Source organism: Schistocerca americana, chromosome 3 (genome assembly GCF_021461395.2).
Source record: "Schistocerca americana isolate TAMUIC-IGC-003095 chromosome 3, iqSchAmer2.1, whole genome shotgun sequence".
NCBI lineage: Eukaryota > Metazoa > Arthropoda > Insecta > Orthoptera > Acrididae > Schistocerca > Schistocerca americana.
Genome location: NC_060121.1, coordinates 230,393,942 through 230,410,369, shown reverse-complemented (window position 1 = coordinate 230,410,369; position 16,428 = coordinate 230,393,942). Strand labels below are relative to the sequence as shown.

At 44.4% G+C, this 16,428-nt stretch overlaps 1 protein-coding gene across 1 annotated transcript in view; it reads right to left on the bottom strand.

The window, feature by feature from the left end:
• Nucleotides 1-16,428, bottom strand: part of LOC124605992 — a 230,835-nt gene that overhangs the window by 41,485 nt on the left and 172,922 nt on the right. The window contains exon 8 of the mRNA XM_047137954.1: nucleotides 9,011-9,099. Coding sequence (XP_046993910.1) covers nucleotides 9,011-9,099 — 89 coding nt within the window. The remainder of the gene's footprint in view (nucleotides 1-9,010; nucleotides 9,100-16,428) is intronic.

Below are 16,428 nucleotides of genomic sequence, written 5' to 3'. Positions count from 1 at the left end.
GTAAGAATCCTAAACCGATCAGTAATACTCCAAGAAGAGGACTGACAAGCGTAGTATAGTCACTCTACTTAGTAGATGTGTAGCACCTTGTATGTGTTCTCCCAATAAAACGAAGTTTTTGTTTTGCCTTCCCCATAACATTTGTGATGCTCTCAATCTAAGGTGTTCATAAGTGCCACTGCAGTAACTGTTATTGGTTCTATAAAACATATTCACGAAAACCATAACTCTGTCAGTTGAACAATATGCTGCAGTAACAATTAATGTACGAGGGTTGGAATTTGAATAGTGTCAACTATTTATTCACAACCGATACAAAAGAATTACATGTTTGCACCTGTTACTGTCCTTCAAAGCCGCGCGGCATTAGAAGAGCGGTCTAAGGCGCTGCAGTCATGGACTGTGCGGCGAACTGGAGAGGCAGCAGATCAATTGGAAATCGCCACTGTGTTCCTCAAACCAATTCATCACACTCCTAGCCTTGTGACGTGGCGTATTAGCTTGCTGAAAAATGTTACTCCTTTCGAGAAAATATGATCATCATGAAGGGGTGTACGTGGTCTGCAGCCAGGGTACGATACTACTTGGTTGTCATGGTGCATTGTGCGAGCTCCACTGGACGTATGGATGCCCACGTGAATGTTCCGCAGGGCATAACGGAGCCGCCGCCAGCTTGTCTCCGTCCCGCAGTACAGGTGTCAAGAAACTGTTCCCTGGAAGACGACGGATTCGAGTCTCGCATCGGCATGATGAAGAAGGTATCGGGTTTCATCAGACCATGTAAGACTCTGCCACTGCGCAACGACCAGTGCCGGTGGTCACGGGTCCATTTCAGTCGTAGTTACCGATGTCGTGGTGTTAACATTGACACGTGCATGCGTCATCGGCTGCAGAGGTCCATCGTGAGGAATTTTCGGTGCACTGTGTGTTCAGACACACTTGCACTCTGCCCAGCATTAAAGTCTGATGTTAGTTCGCCGCCTGTCCTGTTTTAACAGTCTGCCCAACCTACGACGTCCGACATCTGTAATGAGGGGTGGCCGTCCAACCCTAATACGTCTGGACTTGGTTTCACCTTGGTTTCGCAACCTGTTGAAGACGCTCACCATAGCACTACTCGAACACTCGACAAGTCGTGCAGTCTCCGAAACGCTCGTGCCGAGCCTTGGTGCCATCACAATCTGGCCTCGGTCACATTCAGACATATCGCACGCCTTCCCCATCCTACAAACGGACAGCACGCCGACTCTTACTGCATAAACCGTGCGTGTGTCTGACTAGCAGTCGTTTCTCACCAGCTGACGCTGCTATTGCGTGAGGGGAATGATATCGACAGTAGGTCATAATGCTCTGACTGATCACTATAGTATTTTCAGAATTAATTCTGACATTCGCACACCGATATAAATAAGAACTTTAACAGTAATTTGGCTATGTAACTGGATTACGTTCAGTGATTCTTCATTAATGTGCTGAGGTGTAAAGATAGCTCAGCAATACTGCAGGTTTGTGTGATAACAGGGAGCAGAACGTCTAAAGAGACTGAGTACAGTTATTGAGACATTTGTTAGTAGGCAATATTAATTTTCACGTAGTATTTATTCAAGAAAATAAATCTTCCATATCTACAGTTGACTTCTTTATTTCATCATTGTTTCATAACCAGCTTCGCCGACTGATGTGGCCGAGCGGTTCCAGGCGCTACATTCTGGAACCGCGAGACCGCTACGGTCGCAGGTTCGAATCCTGCCTCGGGCATGGATGTGTGTGACGTCCTTAGGTTAGTTAGGTTTAGGTAGTTCTAAGTTCTAGGGGACTGATGACCTCAGCAGTTTAGTCCCATAGTGCTCAGAGCCATTTGAGCCATAACCAGTTTCGAGGCTAAAGTCGCGGTATCAGACACTTATATTAGACACACGTTACGACTAAAGTCCCAGTTTAACACAAAAAGTATATGACACACCTACTTGGCAAGCGAGCTTGGCGATTACGCGCCAGGGGATGGCTTGATGTAGATACTTGGTACCAAAAACAGTAGCCAGTAGGCAAAGTAAACAGTGCAATTACAGAATTATATAAATATTTTTTTCTGATTGTATTGGTCGCTGTTCCCACGCACAGTACATTGGGAATATGTGAAAAAACATAAAATGGTTAAACTGAAGCATTTACATCATCTTCATATAGCCTTAACTAATGCGTAGAGACTATAAAATTTGGAACGAAGTTCCAGTATTTGTGGCCTCTTTAAGTCTGTAGAAAGATGATGCTTTCATTGTTGTTGAGGTCTTCAGCCCGAAGACTGATTGATGCTGCTCTCTATGCTACTGTATTCTGTGTAAGCGTCTTCATCTCCGAGTAACTACTGCAGCCTACATCCTTTTGAGACTGCTTAATCCGTTCCTCGGTCTCCCTCTGCAGCTTCTACCCCCACATTTCCATTCACTGCCAAGCTGACGATTGGGTTTGGTCGTTTGGGGAAGGAGACCAGACAGCGAGGTCATCGGTCTCATCAAATTAGGGAAGGACGGGGAAGGAAGTCGGCCGTGCCCTTTCAAAGGAACTATCTCGGCATTTGCCTGGAGCGATTTAGGGAAATCACGGAAAACCTAAATCAGGATTGCCGGACGCGGGATTGAACCGTCGTCCTCCCGAATGCGAGTCCAGTGAAAACTGACGATTCCTCGACGCCTCAGGATATCCTGATCCCTTCTTTTAGTCAAGTTGTGCCACGAATTTCTTTTTCCTCAATCCGATTATCACCTCATTAGTTACTCGATATACCCATTTAATATTCAGCACTCTGTAGTACCACACTTCAAAAGGCGTTATTGTCTTGTCGTCCGAAATGCTTATGCAAGGTTGCCACAGGTTCTAGAAATCAGGGAAATCAGGGAATTTCATACACATCAGGGAAAATTGAATGAAACACTGGAAAAATCTCGCTTTTGTCTCAGTAGATGAATAATAATAATAATAATAATGGCGTGTGACGAGGGCCTCCCGTCGGGTAGGCCGCTTGCCTGGTGCAAGTCTTTCGATTTGACGCTACTTACAAGGGGAGGCTGCCAATTGTGAAATTCAGATTAGATTCATACTGCGCATAATAAAGGCTCATGGCCAGAGGTGTAATGTGGCAAAGCACCAAGATGCACTTCTCAGCCGTTGTCGAGAAAATCGACAGCTAAAATAAACCGTTGCGGTGAAATACTCTCTACGATTAATAAATTTCTACAGCGTCGTGCGCAGCGGTAAGCGCTCGGGTTCGTAATCCGAAGGTCGCCAGATCGAATCTCGCGCCATGCAATATTATTATTAATTATTAGTTTTTTGTATTTCATATATATATATATATATATATATATATATATATATATATATATATATATACTATTAATGAATTGCTTATGCATGTTGGTGAAGGCAGATCGCTCTCCAATTGTACCGCCTCCATTTTTCCGTTTGTTTAACAGGGTGTACCAAAGCTCTCACGTCCGCACTGATTTTCGACGATGTTATAAGTTGCGCTAGGGACCGCATCTACCTTCTTTCGAAGTTAGCAGGCAACTACGCTGTTATGCGGCGGCTCGTTTCGGCCCATTCAACATCTGTCCTTCAAGTGTAACGAGCGAGTAACGGAGTTTCTATTTCATACCTGACACAGCAAATTTGTGTTCGTGGGGTTTCTATTCTAATTCGAACGTTTGACTTACGCTATACGTATTCGTTTCGGAATATCGTTTCTACGTCTTCCGTTAACTATACGTGGTTAACATTATGAAGACAATTAATAACATTTGCGAAATACAACTTTGTTTGCGGAAAACATAATGATGTTCGAAGTCGCCAGTTTTCCCACGACAAACGTCTTTCAACAACTTATTATATGCATAATTGTTGCAACTGATTGCCGGGATATATATATATATATGTGTGTGTGTGTGTGTGTACACATTTGAATTACAGAAAACAAATACCAAAAAAAAAAAAGAAAAAGGTTGCATGGCGGGAGATTCGATCCGGTGACCTTCGGATTACGAACCCGAGCGCTAACCGCTGCGCCACTACGCTGTAGAGATTTATCAATCGTAGAGAGTATTTCACCGCAACGGTTTATTTTAACTGTCGATTTTCTCGACAACGGCTGAGAAGTGCATCTTGGTGCTTTGCCACATTACACCTCTGGCCATGAGCATTTATTATGCGCAGTATGAATCGAATCTGAATTTCACAATTGGCGGCCTCCCCTTGTTAGGCGACTTGCATGTCGATGGGGATGAAATGATGATGATGATGATTAGGACAACACAACACCCAGTCCCTGAGCGGAGAAAATCGACCCAGCCGGGAATCGAACCCGGGCCCTTTGGATTGACAGTCTGTCGCGCTGACCACTCAGCTACCGGGGGCGGACTCAGTAGATGAAATGGTTTGTTTACTGAGGTGTCATGCATCGTCGGTGGCTGGGTGCAGCCGAGTACGCGCACCGCTTCCTTATTCCCTCGTTCTTACCGCTTCTCCCCTTCCTACCACTCCCCTCAGCTTGCAGTCAGTGCTGCCACCAATTCTTGCCGCTAACCTAGCAGCTGCCGAGGAGAGCCAGGGAGGCAAGAGGAGTGGTTTCTTTGTATCTGATTCTCAGAGACTTTAGATGCAATGACCGAAGACAGAGGTCATGTGAGATTGTGTTGTGTCTGAGTGATTGTGTGAATGTGTGTGTGCTTCGTTTTTTTTTTTTTTTTTTACAAATGCTATGGCTGAAAATTTAGCTGTGAGAGTGTGATTGTCTGCGGCTCAGCAATCATCTTTATGGTGAGTTGCTACCTGTCCTCGTTATTATTGATTCTCAGATAATTTGTACAAGTTATCTTCAAAAAATGGCTCTGAGCACTATGAGACTTAACTTCTGAGGTCATCAGTCCCCTAGAACGTATAACTACTTAAACCTAACTAACCTAAGACATCACACACATCCATGCCCGAGGCAGGATTCGAACCTGCGACCGAAGCGGTCGGGCAGCGGCAGACTGCAGCGCCTAGAACCGCTCTGCCACTCCGGCCGGCGTACAAGTTATCTGTTGCATGGCTTGATCACCGTGGTCTCATTTCATCAACTAGCTGTCTGCGGCTCGTGAATAGCTGGCCACACGAGTGGATTTCCGAGACGGGCCAAAACTGCAGGCTGTTTCTGCGGGTACCTGTAATGGATCGGGCCTGCCTATCTATAGCCATTCGGCTCCCATTAATTTGCAGGCCCTGACCTTTGGATATAGTCTCACTGTCCTGCCCACAGGCCGGTCTGTTTGTGTGTGGCGTAATGCAGCACATTTTCATGGTTTATCCACAGACCCACGACTGCGGTGGTCCTCAGCAGACCAGAGGCCATGGGCGATGGATTTCAGTAATTGCGACCGTCTCACCGCAAATACGTTTGGCAGCGTGGTGTTTTACAGACATTTTATTTCTTCTTGTACATTTTGGCACTTCAAAAGTAGTTTATAAGTTAGAAATTGTAGAAAATAAGAAGAAGAAAACTGTGTCAATTTCTGGCAGTTTGTACGCTGTGTACTGATATATTTCTTGAAAGAAAAATCACACAATACCTGTAAAATAGTAGATATAGGACAGTGGGTAATAACCGACAATAATGAACAAAGTAAACCAACATTTTATTGGCGGTCACCTGCAGTGTTGGTTTACACAATTCTTTTGCATCTTATAAACTTCTTTCAAGAGGCCTACTTTTTTCTGAGGTTATTTCTGAAATCAGTTCAAAATGGCTCTGAGCACTATGGGACTTAACATCTGAGGTCATCAGTCCCCTAGAACTTAGAACTAATTAAACGTAACTAACCTAAGGACATCACACACATCCATGCCCGAGGCAGGATTCGAACCTGCGACCGAAGCGGTCGGGCAGCGGCAGACTGCAGCGCCTAGAACCGCTCTGCCACTCCGGCCGGCGTACAAGTTATCTGTTGCATGGCTTGATCACCGTGGTCTCATTTCATCAACTAGCTGTCTGCGGCTCGTGAATAGCTGGCCACACGAGTGGATTTCCGAGACGGGCCAAAACTGCAGGCTGTTTCTGCGGGTACCTGTAATGGATCGGGCCTGCCTATCTATAGCCATTCGGCTCCCATTAATTTGCAGGCCCTGGATATAGTCTCACTGTCCTGCCCACAGGCCGGTCTGTTTGTGTGTGGCGTAATGCAGCACATTTTCATGGTTTATCCACAGGCCCACGACTGCGGTGCTCCTCAGCAGACCAGAGGCCATGGGCGATGGATTTCAGTAATTGCGACCGTCTCACCGCAAATACGTTTGGCAGCGTGGTGTTTTACAGACATTTTATTTCTTCTTGTACATTTTGGCACTTCAAAAGTAGTTTATAAGTTAGAAATTGTAGAAAATAAGAAGAAGAAAACTGTGTCAATTTCTGGCAGTTTGTACGCTGTGTACTGATGTATTTCTTGAAAGAAAAATCACACAATACCTGTAAAATAGTAGATATAGGACAGTGGGTAATAACCGACAATAATGAACAAAGTAAACCAACATTTTATTGGCGGTCACCTGCAGTGTTGGTTTACACAATTCTTTTGCATCTTATAAACTTCTTTCAAGAGGCCTACTTTTTTCTGAGGTTATTTCTGAAATCAGTTCAAAATGGCTCTGAGCACTATGGGACTTAACATCTGAGGTCATCAGTCCCCTAGAACTTAGAACTAATTAAACGTAACTAACCTAAGGACATCACACACATCCATGCCCGAGGCAGGATTCGAACCTGCGACCGTATCGGTCGCGCGGATCCAGACTGAAGCGCCTAGAACCGCGTGGCCACTGCGGCCGGCCTCTGAAATTAGTCAAGGTATTTTAAATCTGTATTGCGACTCCAAGGAAATGCGTATTTTTATCGCAAAATGTGTTTCGTTTTATTGAAATAAAATAACATCAGTGGTCTTAATGAAACACATATATCACTTGGCTTCCTTTCTCCATCTAAAAACAGTTCATTACAGAAGATGTTGATGTTGGTACTTAAAATGTTTGCTCACACAGGGAACCCCGTCTGATTGCTAGCTTTTTAAATATTTCCCCATTTGCACTATTGTTTCTGGTACCGTATCTGTAAAGACAGATTCTCAACTTACGTCTTAATTTACCCTTGAGATCTCAAAATTTTGTCAGGGAAAAATGCTAAAACTTGTCTGGAAATCAGGGAAATATCAGGGAATTTCACTAGGGGAAACTTGTGGCAACCTTGTTATCATTCACGTTTCAGTTCCGTACAAGGCTATAATCCGCATACACACCTTCAAAAAAGACTTCCTAAGACATAAGTTATACTAGGTGTAAACGAAGTCCTGTTTCTGAGAAGAGATTTTCATTCCATAGTCAGTTTCCATTTTATATCCTCTCTGCTACGGCCATAGCAGTTATAATGCTGCCCAAATACCAAAACTTAGTTACTACTTTTACTGTCTCATTTGGTAACCTAATTCCCTCAGCATAACCAGGTTTAATTCGAATAAAATTTCGCTACCCTTGCTTTACATTTGTTGATACTGAGCGAGGTGGAGCAGTGGTTAGCACACTGGACTCGCATTCGGGAGGACGACGGTTCAAACCCTCGTCCGGCCATCCTGATTTAGGTTTTCTGTGATTTCCCTAAATCGCTTCTGGCAAATGCCGGGATGGTTCCTTTGAAAGGGCACGGCCGATCTCCTTCCCCATCCTTCCCTAATCCGATGGGACCGATGACCTCACTGTTTGGTCCCCTCCCCGCAAATCAACCAACCAACATTTGTTGATGTTCATCTTCTAACCTCTTACTCGATACACTACCCATTCCATTCAGCTGCTCTTCCAAGGTCTTTGGCGTATCAGAGAGCACTAAAATGTCATCGGCAAACCTCAAAGTTTTTATTTCTTTACCCTGAATTTGAATTCTCTCTCGAAATTTCTTCTTGATTTCCTTCAATGCTAGCTGACTCCACAGGCTTAACAACATAGGTGATAGGCTACAGCCCCGTCTCACTCTTTCCAAGCACTGCTTCCCTTCTCTTTCACGTCTTTCGATTACTGTAGCTGCAGTCACTTTTTTTTTTACAAGTTATAAATAACCATTCGCTCCCTGGAATTATAACTGCTTCCTTAACATTCCAGTCAACATTGTCAAAAGGATTCCAGAAATCTACAAATGCCTTTGTTTAACCAATCTTCTAAGATAAGCCGTAAGATACGTATTACTCACATATTCCTACGTTTTTCCTGAACCAAAATTGATCTTCCCCTAGGTCTGCTTCTACCAATTTTTTCATTCTTATGTATGTACGTTGCACAAAAAAATTGAGGGTCACTTTTTTAAAACCCCGCCACTTTCCCCATTGCGACGCAGAAGTCTGAAATTTGATTCAAAGGTGCCTACAACCTCCCTCTGTAATAGTACAAAAGCGTGGCACCCTGCTACGTCACCCTGGGGCTCGACGACGCTCCAAACATGCCAAATGAAGGCCAGAGCTCAGAAGATCATGTGAAGTGTAAGTCTGGTTAATGATGTTACATTGGCACCACAATTCTGTTCAACGCCAAGAAGGATGTGTCACACGATGGGAATATCCTCTCTCTCTCTTTCTCGTTCTCTCTCTCTCTCTCTCTCTTTCTCTCTCTCTCTCTCTCTTTCTCTCTCTCTCTCTCTTTCTCTCTCTCTCTCTATCACACACACACACACACGATGGAGCTCAGAACCACGACCCAGCGTTAAAATCAAGCGGTTTTTCTGTTTTCATATGGGTGGCTGAGGAAAACATTTCAGACATACTGCCGCTCCGAATCGACACGGAGGTAGCATAAAGGGCGTAAGTGAAACCACTTATTTCCTTGGAGTGTACATTTATGCAAATTTTGCAGTCGAAAGCTACATTTTGCATTGCGATGTGCGAGACAACGACGCGTAGTAACAAGTAGTTGCATTACACTTCGTGTAACCTGTATTGATACTCACCGGACTGTCGTCAGGAAATGGTGCATTGAGGGCTGGGTAGCCGCCAGTCATGAAAGGAGTGACTTCTGGAGTGGTCGTGCCGCTGTCGCCTGCAAGAATGAACAAATGATACCTTAAGCTCAACAAATACAATGTACTGTTTAATCAACAATGTTGAACATTACTGAAGGTGATCAGAATGGCGATCGCAAAATTCGATACAGCCATGAAATTGTCGTAGAGAACTCGGGGGCATTCTGCCAAGTGCACCAGGCATCGCACAAATCAGACGCTGCAAGTACTTGGTAAGAAGAGTTTCTTCGTTGGGCTCTGGTGTCATGACCACGACGCTTCTGATATACAAACACAAAAAAATCAACAGGTGTCAGATCAGGGAGCCAGGTGACCATGCAATTGGACCTCCCCTTCCGATCCAACGCCTGGGAGGTGTGGCTTTCGATAGGGATGTATTCACTGGTCAGCCAGAACATGATGACCACCTATATATTATCGACATAAACACATCCATCCGATATCAGCGTCACCTAGCAAGTAATGACTGCTAGTCAGACACACGCATGGTGCATGTAGTATCAGTAAGCGTGCTGTCCGTGTGTAGAATGGAGAAGCCGCGCGATCTAAGTTTGACCGAGGGCAGACTGTGATGACCTGGAGGCTCAGCCCGAACATTTCGGAAACAGCACGACTTCTCGGGTGTTCGAGGAATGCTGTGGTGAGTGTCTCCAACACATTCAGACGTCATGAGGTTGGGCGGCCATTCCTCATAACAGATGTAGGACGCCGTAGGCTGGGCACACTGGTAAAATAGGACGGGCAGCGAACTGCGGAAGAACTAACATAAGACTTAAATGCTGGGCAGAGAACAAGTGTGGCTTTGGATGGGGATGTATACGCTGGTCAGCCAGAACATGATGACCACCGACCTCTTACCGACATAAACACGTCCAGGCGATAGCAGCTTCCCCTGGGTACCCTGATCTGACACCTCTTGGTTTTTTAGTATTTGTATATCAGAAGCGTCGCGGTCATGACACCAGATCCCGACGAAGAAACTCTTCTTATCAAGATACTTGCAGCGTCTTATAAGGTTTGTGCGATGTCTGGACACACAGTCCATCTAACAGTCCTAAAAATGGGCGTCCACAGCCAACGACCCATGCATGTGTCAATGTTAACACCATAACATCGGGAACTACGACTGAAATGGACACGAGACCATCGTCACTGGACGTTGGTGCATTGGCAGAGCATTACATGGTTAATGAAAACCGATACGTTCTTCATCATGCCTATGGGAAGGCGCAATCCGTTGTCTTCCAGGGGAACAGCTCCTTGACACGTGTACTGCGGGAAGGAAAAAACTGTCGGTGACTCCATTATGTTCTTGGGACCATTCATGTGGGCATCCATGGGTCGAGTGGAGCTCGCGCAAGGCACCATGACGGCCAAGGAGTACCGTACACTGGCTGCAGACCACGTACACCCTTACATGACGATCATGTTTCCCTAAGGCAGTGGCATTTTTAAACAAGATAATGGTCACGAGGCCAGTAGTGTGATGGAGTGGTTCGAGGAACACAGTGGCAAGTTCCAGTTGATGTGCTGGCCTCCCAACCCGTCAGATCTGAACCCGATCGAACACATCTGGGATACGATTGAACGTGGCGTCAGAGTCATCGTTCCCCTCCCTGGAATTTACAGGAATTGGTGTCTTGTGTAAGCACATGTGGTGCCCACTCCCTCCAGCGACGTACCAAGGCCTCATTGTTTCCAAGCCACGATGCGTCGCCGTTGTTATCCGTGTCAAAGGTGAACATACCGGTCATTACGTAGGTGGTCATAACGTTCTGGCTGATGAATGAGAGCCGGCTGGAGTGGTCGAGCGGTTCTAGGCGCTACAGCCTGGAACCGCGCGACCGCTACGGTCGCAGGTTCGAATCCTGCCTCGGGCATGGATGTGTGTGACGTCCTTAGGTTAGTTAGGTTTAAGTAGTTCTAAGTTCTAGGGGACTCATGACCAAAGAAGTTAAGTCCCATAGTGCTCAGAGCCATTTTTGATAAATGAGGAAATACCAGCACTATGTAGTGCCTGAGCGTTGAAACGGAAATATTGCACTTGGCGCCGTGAACGCTGCATAGACCGACACCGTGCAAGGGCTTGAAATCGTCCCATCCACAATGCTTCATACCCCTCTATGCTGCAACATCACAAGACCAGTCATATCTCTGTCATCTGTGTTTTATACGGGTTAGCTTTCTATGCTTGCATAATGATAGATAATTTGCAGATGAAAACTGTTTCCACTTTTATACTGTTTGGCCAACAACCTAGTAAAAAATCAACATTTACGTATTTTGATTATAGGAATGGCACTCGGAAATCGGAGTACCAATTTTATTTTGTTACTGGCCTTTTCTTCGATCCCGCATGCGGATCTGACTCAGGCGGAGTCGGCAGTATGCGTAATCCTCTTTGTTTCACTCGCTACACTCTCCACCGTACGGCAAATCGACGGATTTTCGATAACGCACAACTTTAAACGGGATTAGTAAAAGGGCTCCGGCAAATGGCCGGACCACAGTTACTGCCGTCCGGTGACCGTGTTTCGCCGTGCCTCTCCACTGCAGACGCCGACGGCCATACGGCTCCATTGGGCTATACAGGCCTGCGCGAGGTAGTGGCGTGGCGATTTTCTTCGGTATTATTTGATATGACAACGAGTGCAACACTTGCAATCTTCAGCACTTGTCAAAACGGCAAGCTGATTCTTCATCAGTACGTAGTCACGGTTACGTCAGTAATGACATTCAGTTATGAAAAGGACGAGTAACGAATACTTTGCAACGAGTGTGTGCTTCGACAGTAGCGAATACATACAGTACAAAATTTAATTGCTATTTTCACAGTCCTACTTTTGAATTAGTGGCGACTGGCGACTAGGTATGCAGACTGGCGCTTAGACGAAGCAGCTCCTTGCAACATTTATAAAGTGACAATTTTACGTCTGCATTAGTTTTCCGTTTCTCCTACTTGCCGTTTGTGAGCTACAGAAAAGCAGGCTAGATCTGTATAAATTGTTTCGTCAAAATATTGTACATAACTTTTCGTTTCCTGTCATCAGTATCCGTAGATAATTTGATGTCTGCGCACATCGAAGCGTCGCCCTGTGTCGGGATGCCACTAACACAAATAATCTTATCTCTCTTTCAATATTCGTTTTTATATTCATTTCATCTATAAACTCTAAAGAGTATTTGTAAAGTTTTAATTATGACGTAGAGCACATTAAGCTGCGACCATGAAGCTAGGTGATGGTGTCAGTTCCTCTCTATGTACTGACCTTTCAATGATACACAGTTTTCTCAACGATGGACGATTTGGCGGAGACCTTGGTTCTATAGTTTTACATGTTGGCTGTTCGGCAAAGATTCCACCTAGAAAATCCCCTCGTCGTGACTATACAAGTGCCTGCCACGCAACAGTTTCTTCATCAGAGGAAAGATGAAGAAGTCAGAGTGCGCCATGTCAGGTGAATGGGTGGGGTGAGCCTAAATTTGGCAAGCCAAAGAAGCAACTTGTGTGACTGTATCTTCTCCAGAAAGAGCTGGGGCATTGTTGCTAAGCGAAAATATCCCCTTTAATAGCTTCCCGCGACGCTTTGTCTTGATAACACCCCGTGGTATACTACCAAAGTCACGGAATGATAGGTCGGCCGCGGTGACCGAGCGGTTCTAGGCGCTTGAGTCCGGAATTGGGCGCCTGCTACGGTCGCAGGTTCGAATCCTGCCTCGGGAACGGATGTGTGTGATGTCCTTAGGTTGGTTAGGTTTACGTAGTTCTAAATCTAGGTGACTGATGACCTCAGATGTTAGTTCCCATAGTGCTTAGAGCCATTTGAACCATTTCATGGAATGATAAACAGAAAATACAGTTTGCCACTACACGTATTCAACGTGATGGAGTCTTATGGGTAAATGAAGTAATAGATTATTGCCATACTTATGAGGAATTCGAGAAAGCTTTTCTAAATTAGTATTAGTCAGCAAAAACACAAGAACGTAAGTTGTTAGGTATATAATCCCGAGACGTACAACAGTAAAGCAGGTACACTGTGTAAATATTTTGAGAAGTATATAAATAAGACGAAATATTGGTATGAACTAATCCCCAAACAAGAAGTCATATGGCTTTTAAAATCAAAATTACCAGTCTCAATAAAAGAAAAACTACTTCATATACCAGATTCAGACGTAGAACTTTTCATGTCAACACTTGATTCTATTGACCTGTTGCATGAAGAAGCGAAATTGAATGGGGGCCGTAATGCTCAAGTACCCAACAATAACAGTAATAACTATTACCAATGTCTCAATGAAAACGGTAATGGTAACAAAAATGGGAATATTTTGCCTCAATCTTACAATGGTAATAATAACCTAGGGAAGACCGCCATAGTCTTGAAAGTCTTTTCGGGTTTGCTGCCGGATCCTAAAATCAACTTGACTCGATATTTCGGCGATCCAACTGTTCGCCATCTTCAGGAAATGCTGCTTCTGCTGATGAGTCCCGTTGAGAACTGACGCAAGATTGCAATTCGACGTCCTATATAGGCCACCGTTCAGTACACGGCGCATGCGCCGCCCATCACGGTTTCTGACTTCCAAAACAGGGAGGTGGCGCCGCCCTTAGTGAAACACTGCTGGCAACGATATATCGCAATCAAGGCCGCATCGAAGAACGTTCAGTTTTGATGCGAGATAATACAGGATTCCACGTTTTGCTAAGAGGAAACCCATTGTCCCTGTTGATTAAATTATCAGCCAACCTAATTTCAATCGCCTCTTTATACACACTATTCCAAAAACCGGAAATGTTGGCAATTATAACAGTTTCCTCAAATTTCATTTTATGTCTCTCATTCAGGCAGTGTTCTGCTACGGCCGATTTTTCCGGCTGTTGTAGCCTCGTGTGACGGCGATGTTCCCCACACCTGTCATTCACTGTGCGAATAGAACGGCCAACGTAAGCTTTCCCACATTGACACGGGATTTTGTACACCCCGGGTTTCTTAAGTCCCAAATCATCCTTCACAGAGCCGAGCAGAGCCCTAATCTTAGAGGGTGCATGGAACACACTCTTAATGTTAAAACTCCTTAAAATTCGTCCAATCTTAAACGATAAGCCTCCAGCATAAGGAAGAAAGGCCACAGATCTATGTTCCTCTTCGGACACCTCCGGAGACGGTCCAAATTCCATAGACCGACGAATCTGTTTCTCGGTGTATCCATTTTCCTTAAAAACAGTCATCAAATGCTGAAGTTCTTGGGTTAAGCTGTCTGCGTCGGAAATGGCATATGCTCTCCGTACCAAAGTCCTAAGGACGCCACTACGTTGGTGTGGTGGATGACAACTCTTAGGGTGCAGATACAAATCTGTGTGTGTCGGCTTTCGGTGAACACTGTGTCCCAAAGTTCCATCTGGTTTTTTATAAACCATAACGGCTAAAAATGGAAGCATCCGATCATTTTCAACCTCCATAGTAAATTTGATACGGGGATGAAGACAGTTGAAGTGGTCCAAAAACCTGTTAAGAGCATCACGTCCATGCGGCCATACGAAGAAGGTATCGTCCACGTATCTCCAGAAGCACGTTGGTTGCAAAGCTGAAGTCCTCAGTGCCATAGCCTCGAAGTCCTCCATAAATAAATTGGCGACTATGGGTGACAAAGGACTACCCATAGCCACTCCGTCATTCTGTTCAAAAATGTTACCGTTAAATAAAATATACGTGGAGGTCAGCACATGACGACAAAGCTTCACCCGCTCTTCATCCAGTTTTTCACTGATCAAACTAAGGGACTCTTCCAGAGGAACTCGTGTAAAAAGGGATACCACATCGAAACTCACTAACAGATCTGAAGGACTCAACTTCAAAGATCCCAATCATCGAATAAAATCCACCGAACTGGATATATGGTGTTCACATTTGCCAACAAATGGACTGAGAGCAGATGATAAATACTTTGCCAGGTCCCATGACCTCTTTAGCAGATTTTGGTTATGACGATTTGCAAATATATACACAAATTCGTCGTGGAACCAATAAAAAGCTATGGGAGTGAGTGCTGAGAACGCAAAGAAATAAGAAAAAAGAGAATTAGAGCTTTAGAAATGGACCACTTGAATGGAGCACGTAGAATTTCTTGACTTGATCACGTAAGAAATAAGGAAGTAAGAGGGAGCACATAGACTCATTATAGTCTTGAAAGGTATGTGGTAAGGTCTGATCAAGGTAGCTCCAGAAAATAAAGTCGGTAGTTGCCAACCGCAAGGTGGAACGAGTATAATATCTTTGAGTAGGAGAATCTTTGATGGTTAAGAGAGCCGAGCGCGCGCAGTAAAAAACCGGGGAGTCGCACATAGGTGGCTGGAGGAAGCAGTCGTGTGCAGGCAGCTTTAAGGGAGGAGTCGCAGCTAGGTGCCCGGAAGAAACAGACGTGTGGTGACAGCGTTAAGGTAGGTCGCTGCCCCTGACCAAACTTCAGCATATAAATGACAGAAGATACATAATCATTTCAAACTGGTTTTTGTTAGATAATGTTCAGAGTTAGGATTTGTATGTCTAAGGTTTGACGCAGTGAGCGTTTTGTAAAATTTTTTGTAAGAGTGATTCGTGCTACAAAAATGTTGGAAATGGTGGGTTTTGCGTATGACTTAAAATTTTAACAATATATATATTGAGATCAACATTGTGTTTAAATCTAACAGTCTGAATCATAATCCACATCCCTTGCATGTACTGAATATGAAAATCAGTAGTACAGTTACCCACCAATGAAAGAACGTAAAGAAAATGAGGCCTCTATGCAATATATATGTGCAGTTCATAGTTTGAAATCGATTTTGGTACAACTAACGTTATCAGAGCAAAGTTATTTGAAATAACTAATTTATGCCATTGTGCAACTGGCATTATTCAAGTCAAGATATAATTTATTAGGTAAACATCAGGGCCAAAAGGTAATTTTCCAGTACCATCTTAATGCCATTGCACAAACGGCATTATTCTCTTAAACTTGATTGCTGAGTCAAATACTTATTGCATTTCTGGCAAAATGGAGGAGTGCAAGAAACAAGTTCACAGATGCAGTCAGATGTAGGTTTGTTGAATAATTGATTTAGCACAATCTTATCGATGATTCTTTCACAAAAAAGGATACAATTCTGGTTAGATTCTTTCAGTATTACGGACAGAAAAGAAGCAAGACAGATATGATGCTCTGGACATGTCAGAAGAATGGATGAAGACAGACGACTCAAAGTACTTCCACGGCAACCCGCGGGAAAGAGAAGGCGAGGAACACCTAAGTGATACCCGAGAAGCGACGGAGACAAGGTGATTCGAAATGGACGAGGC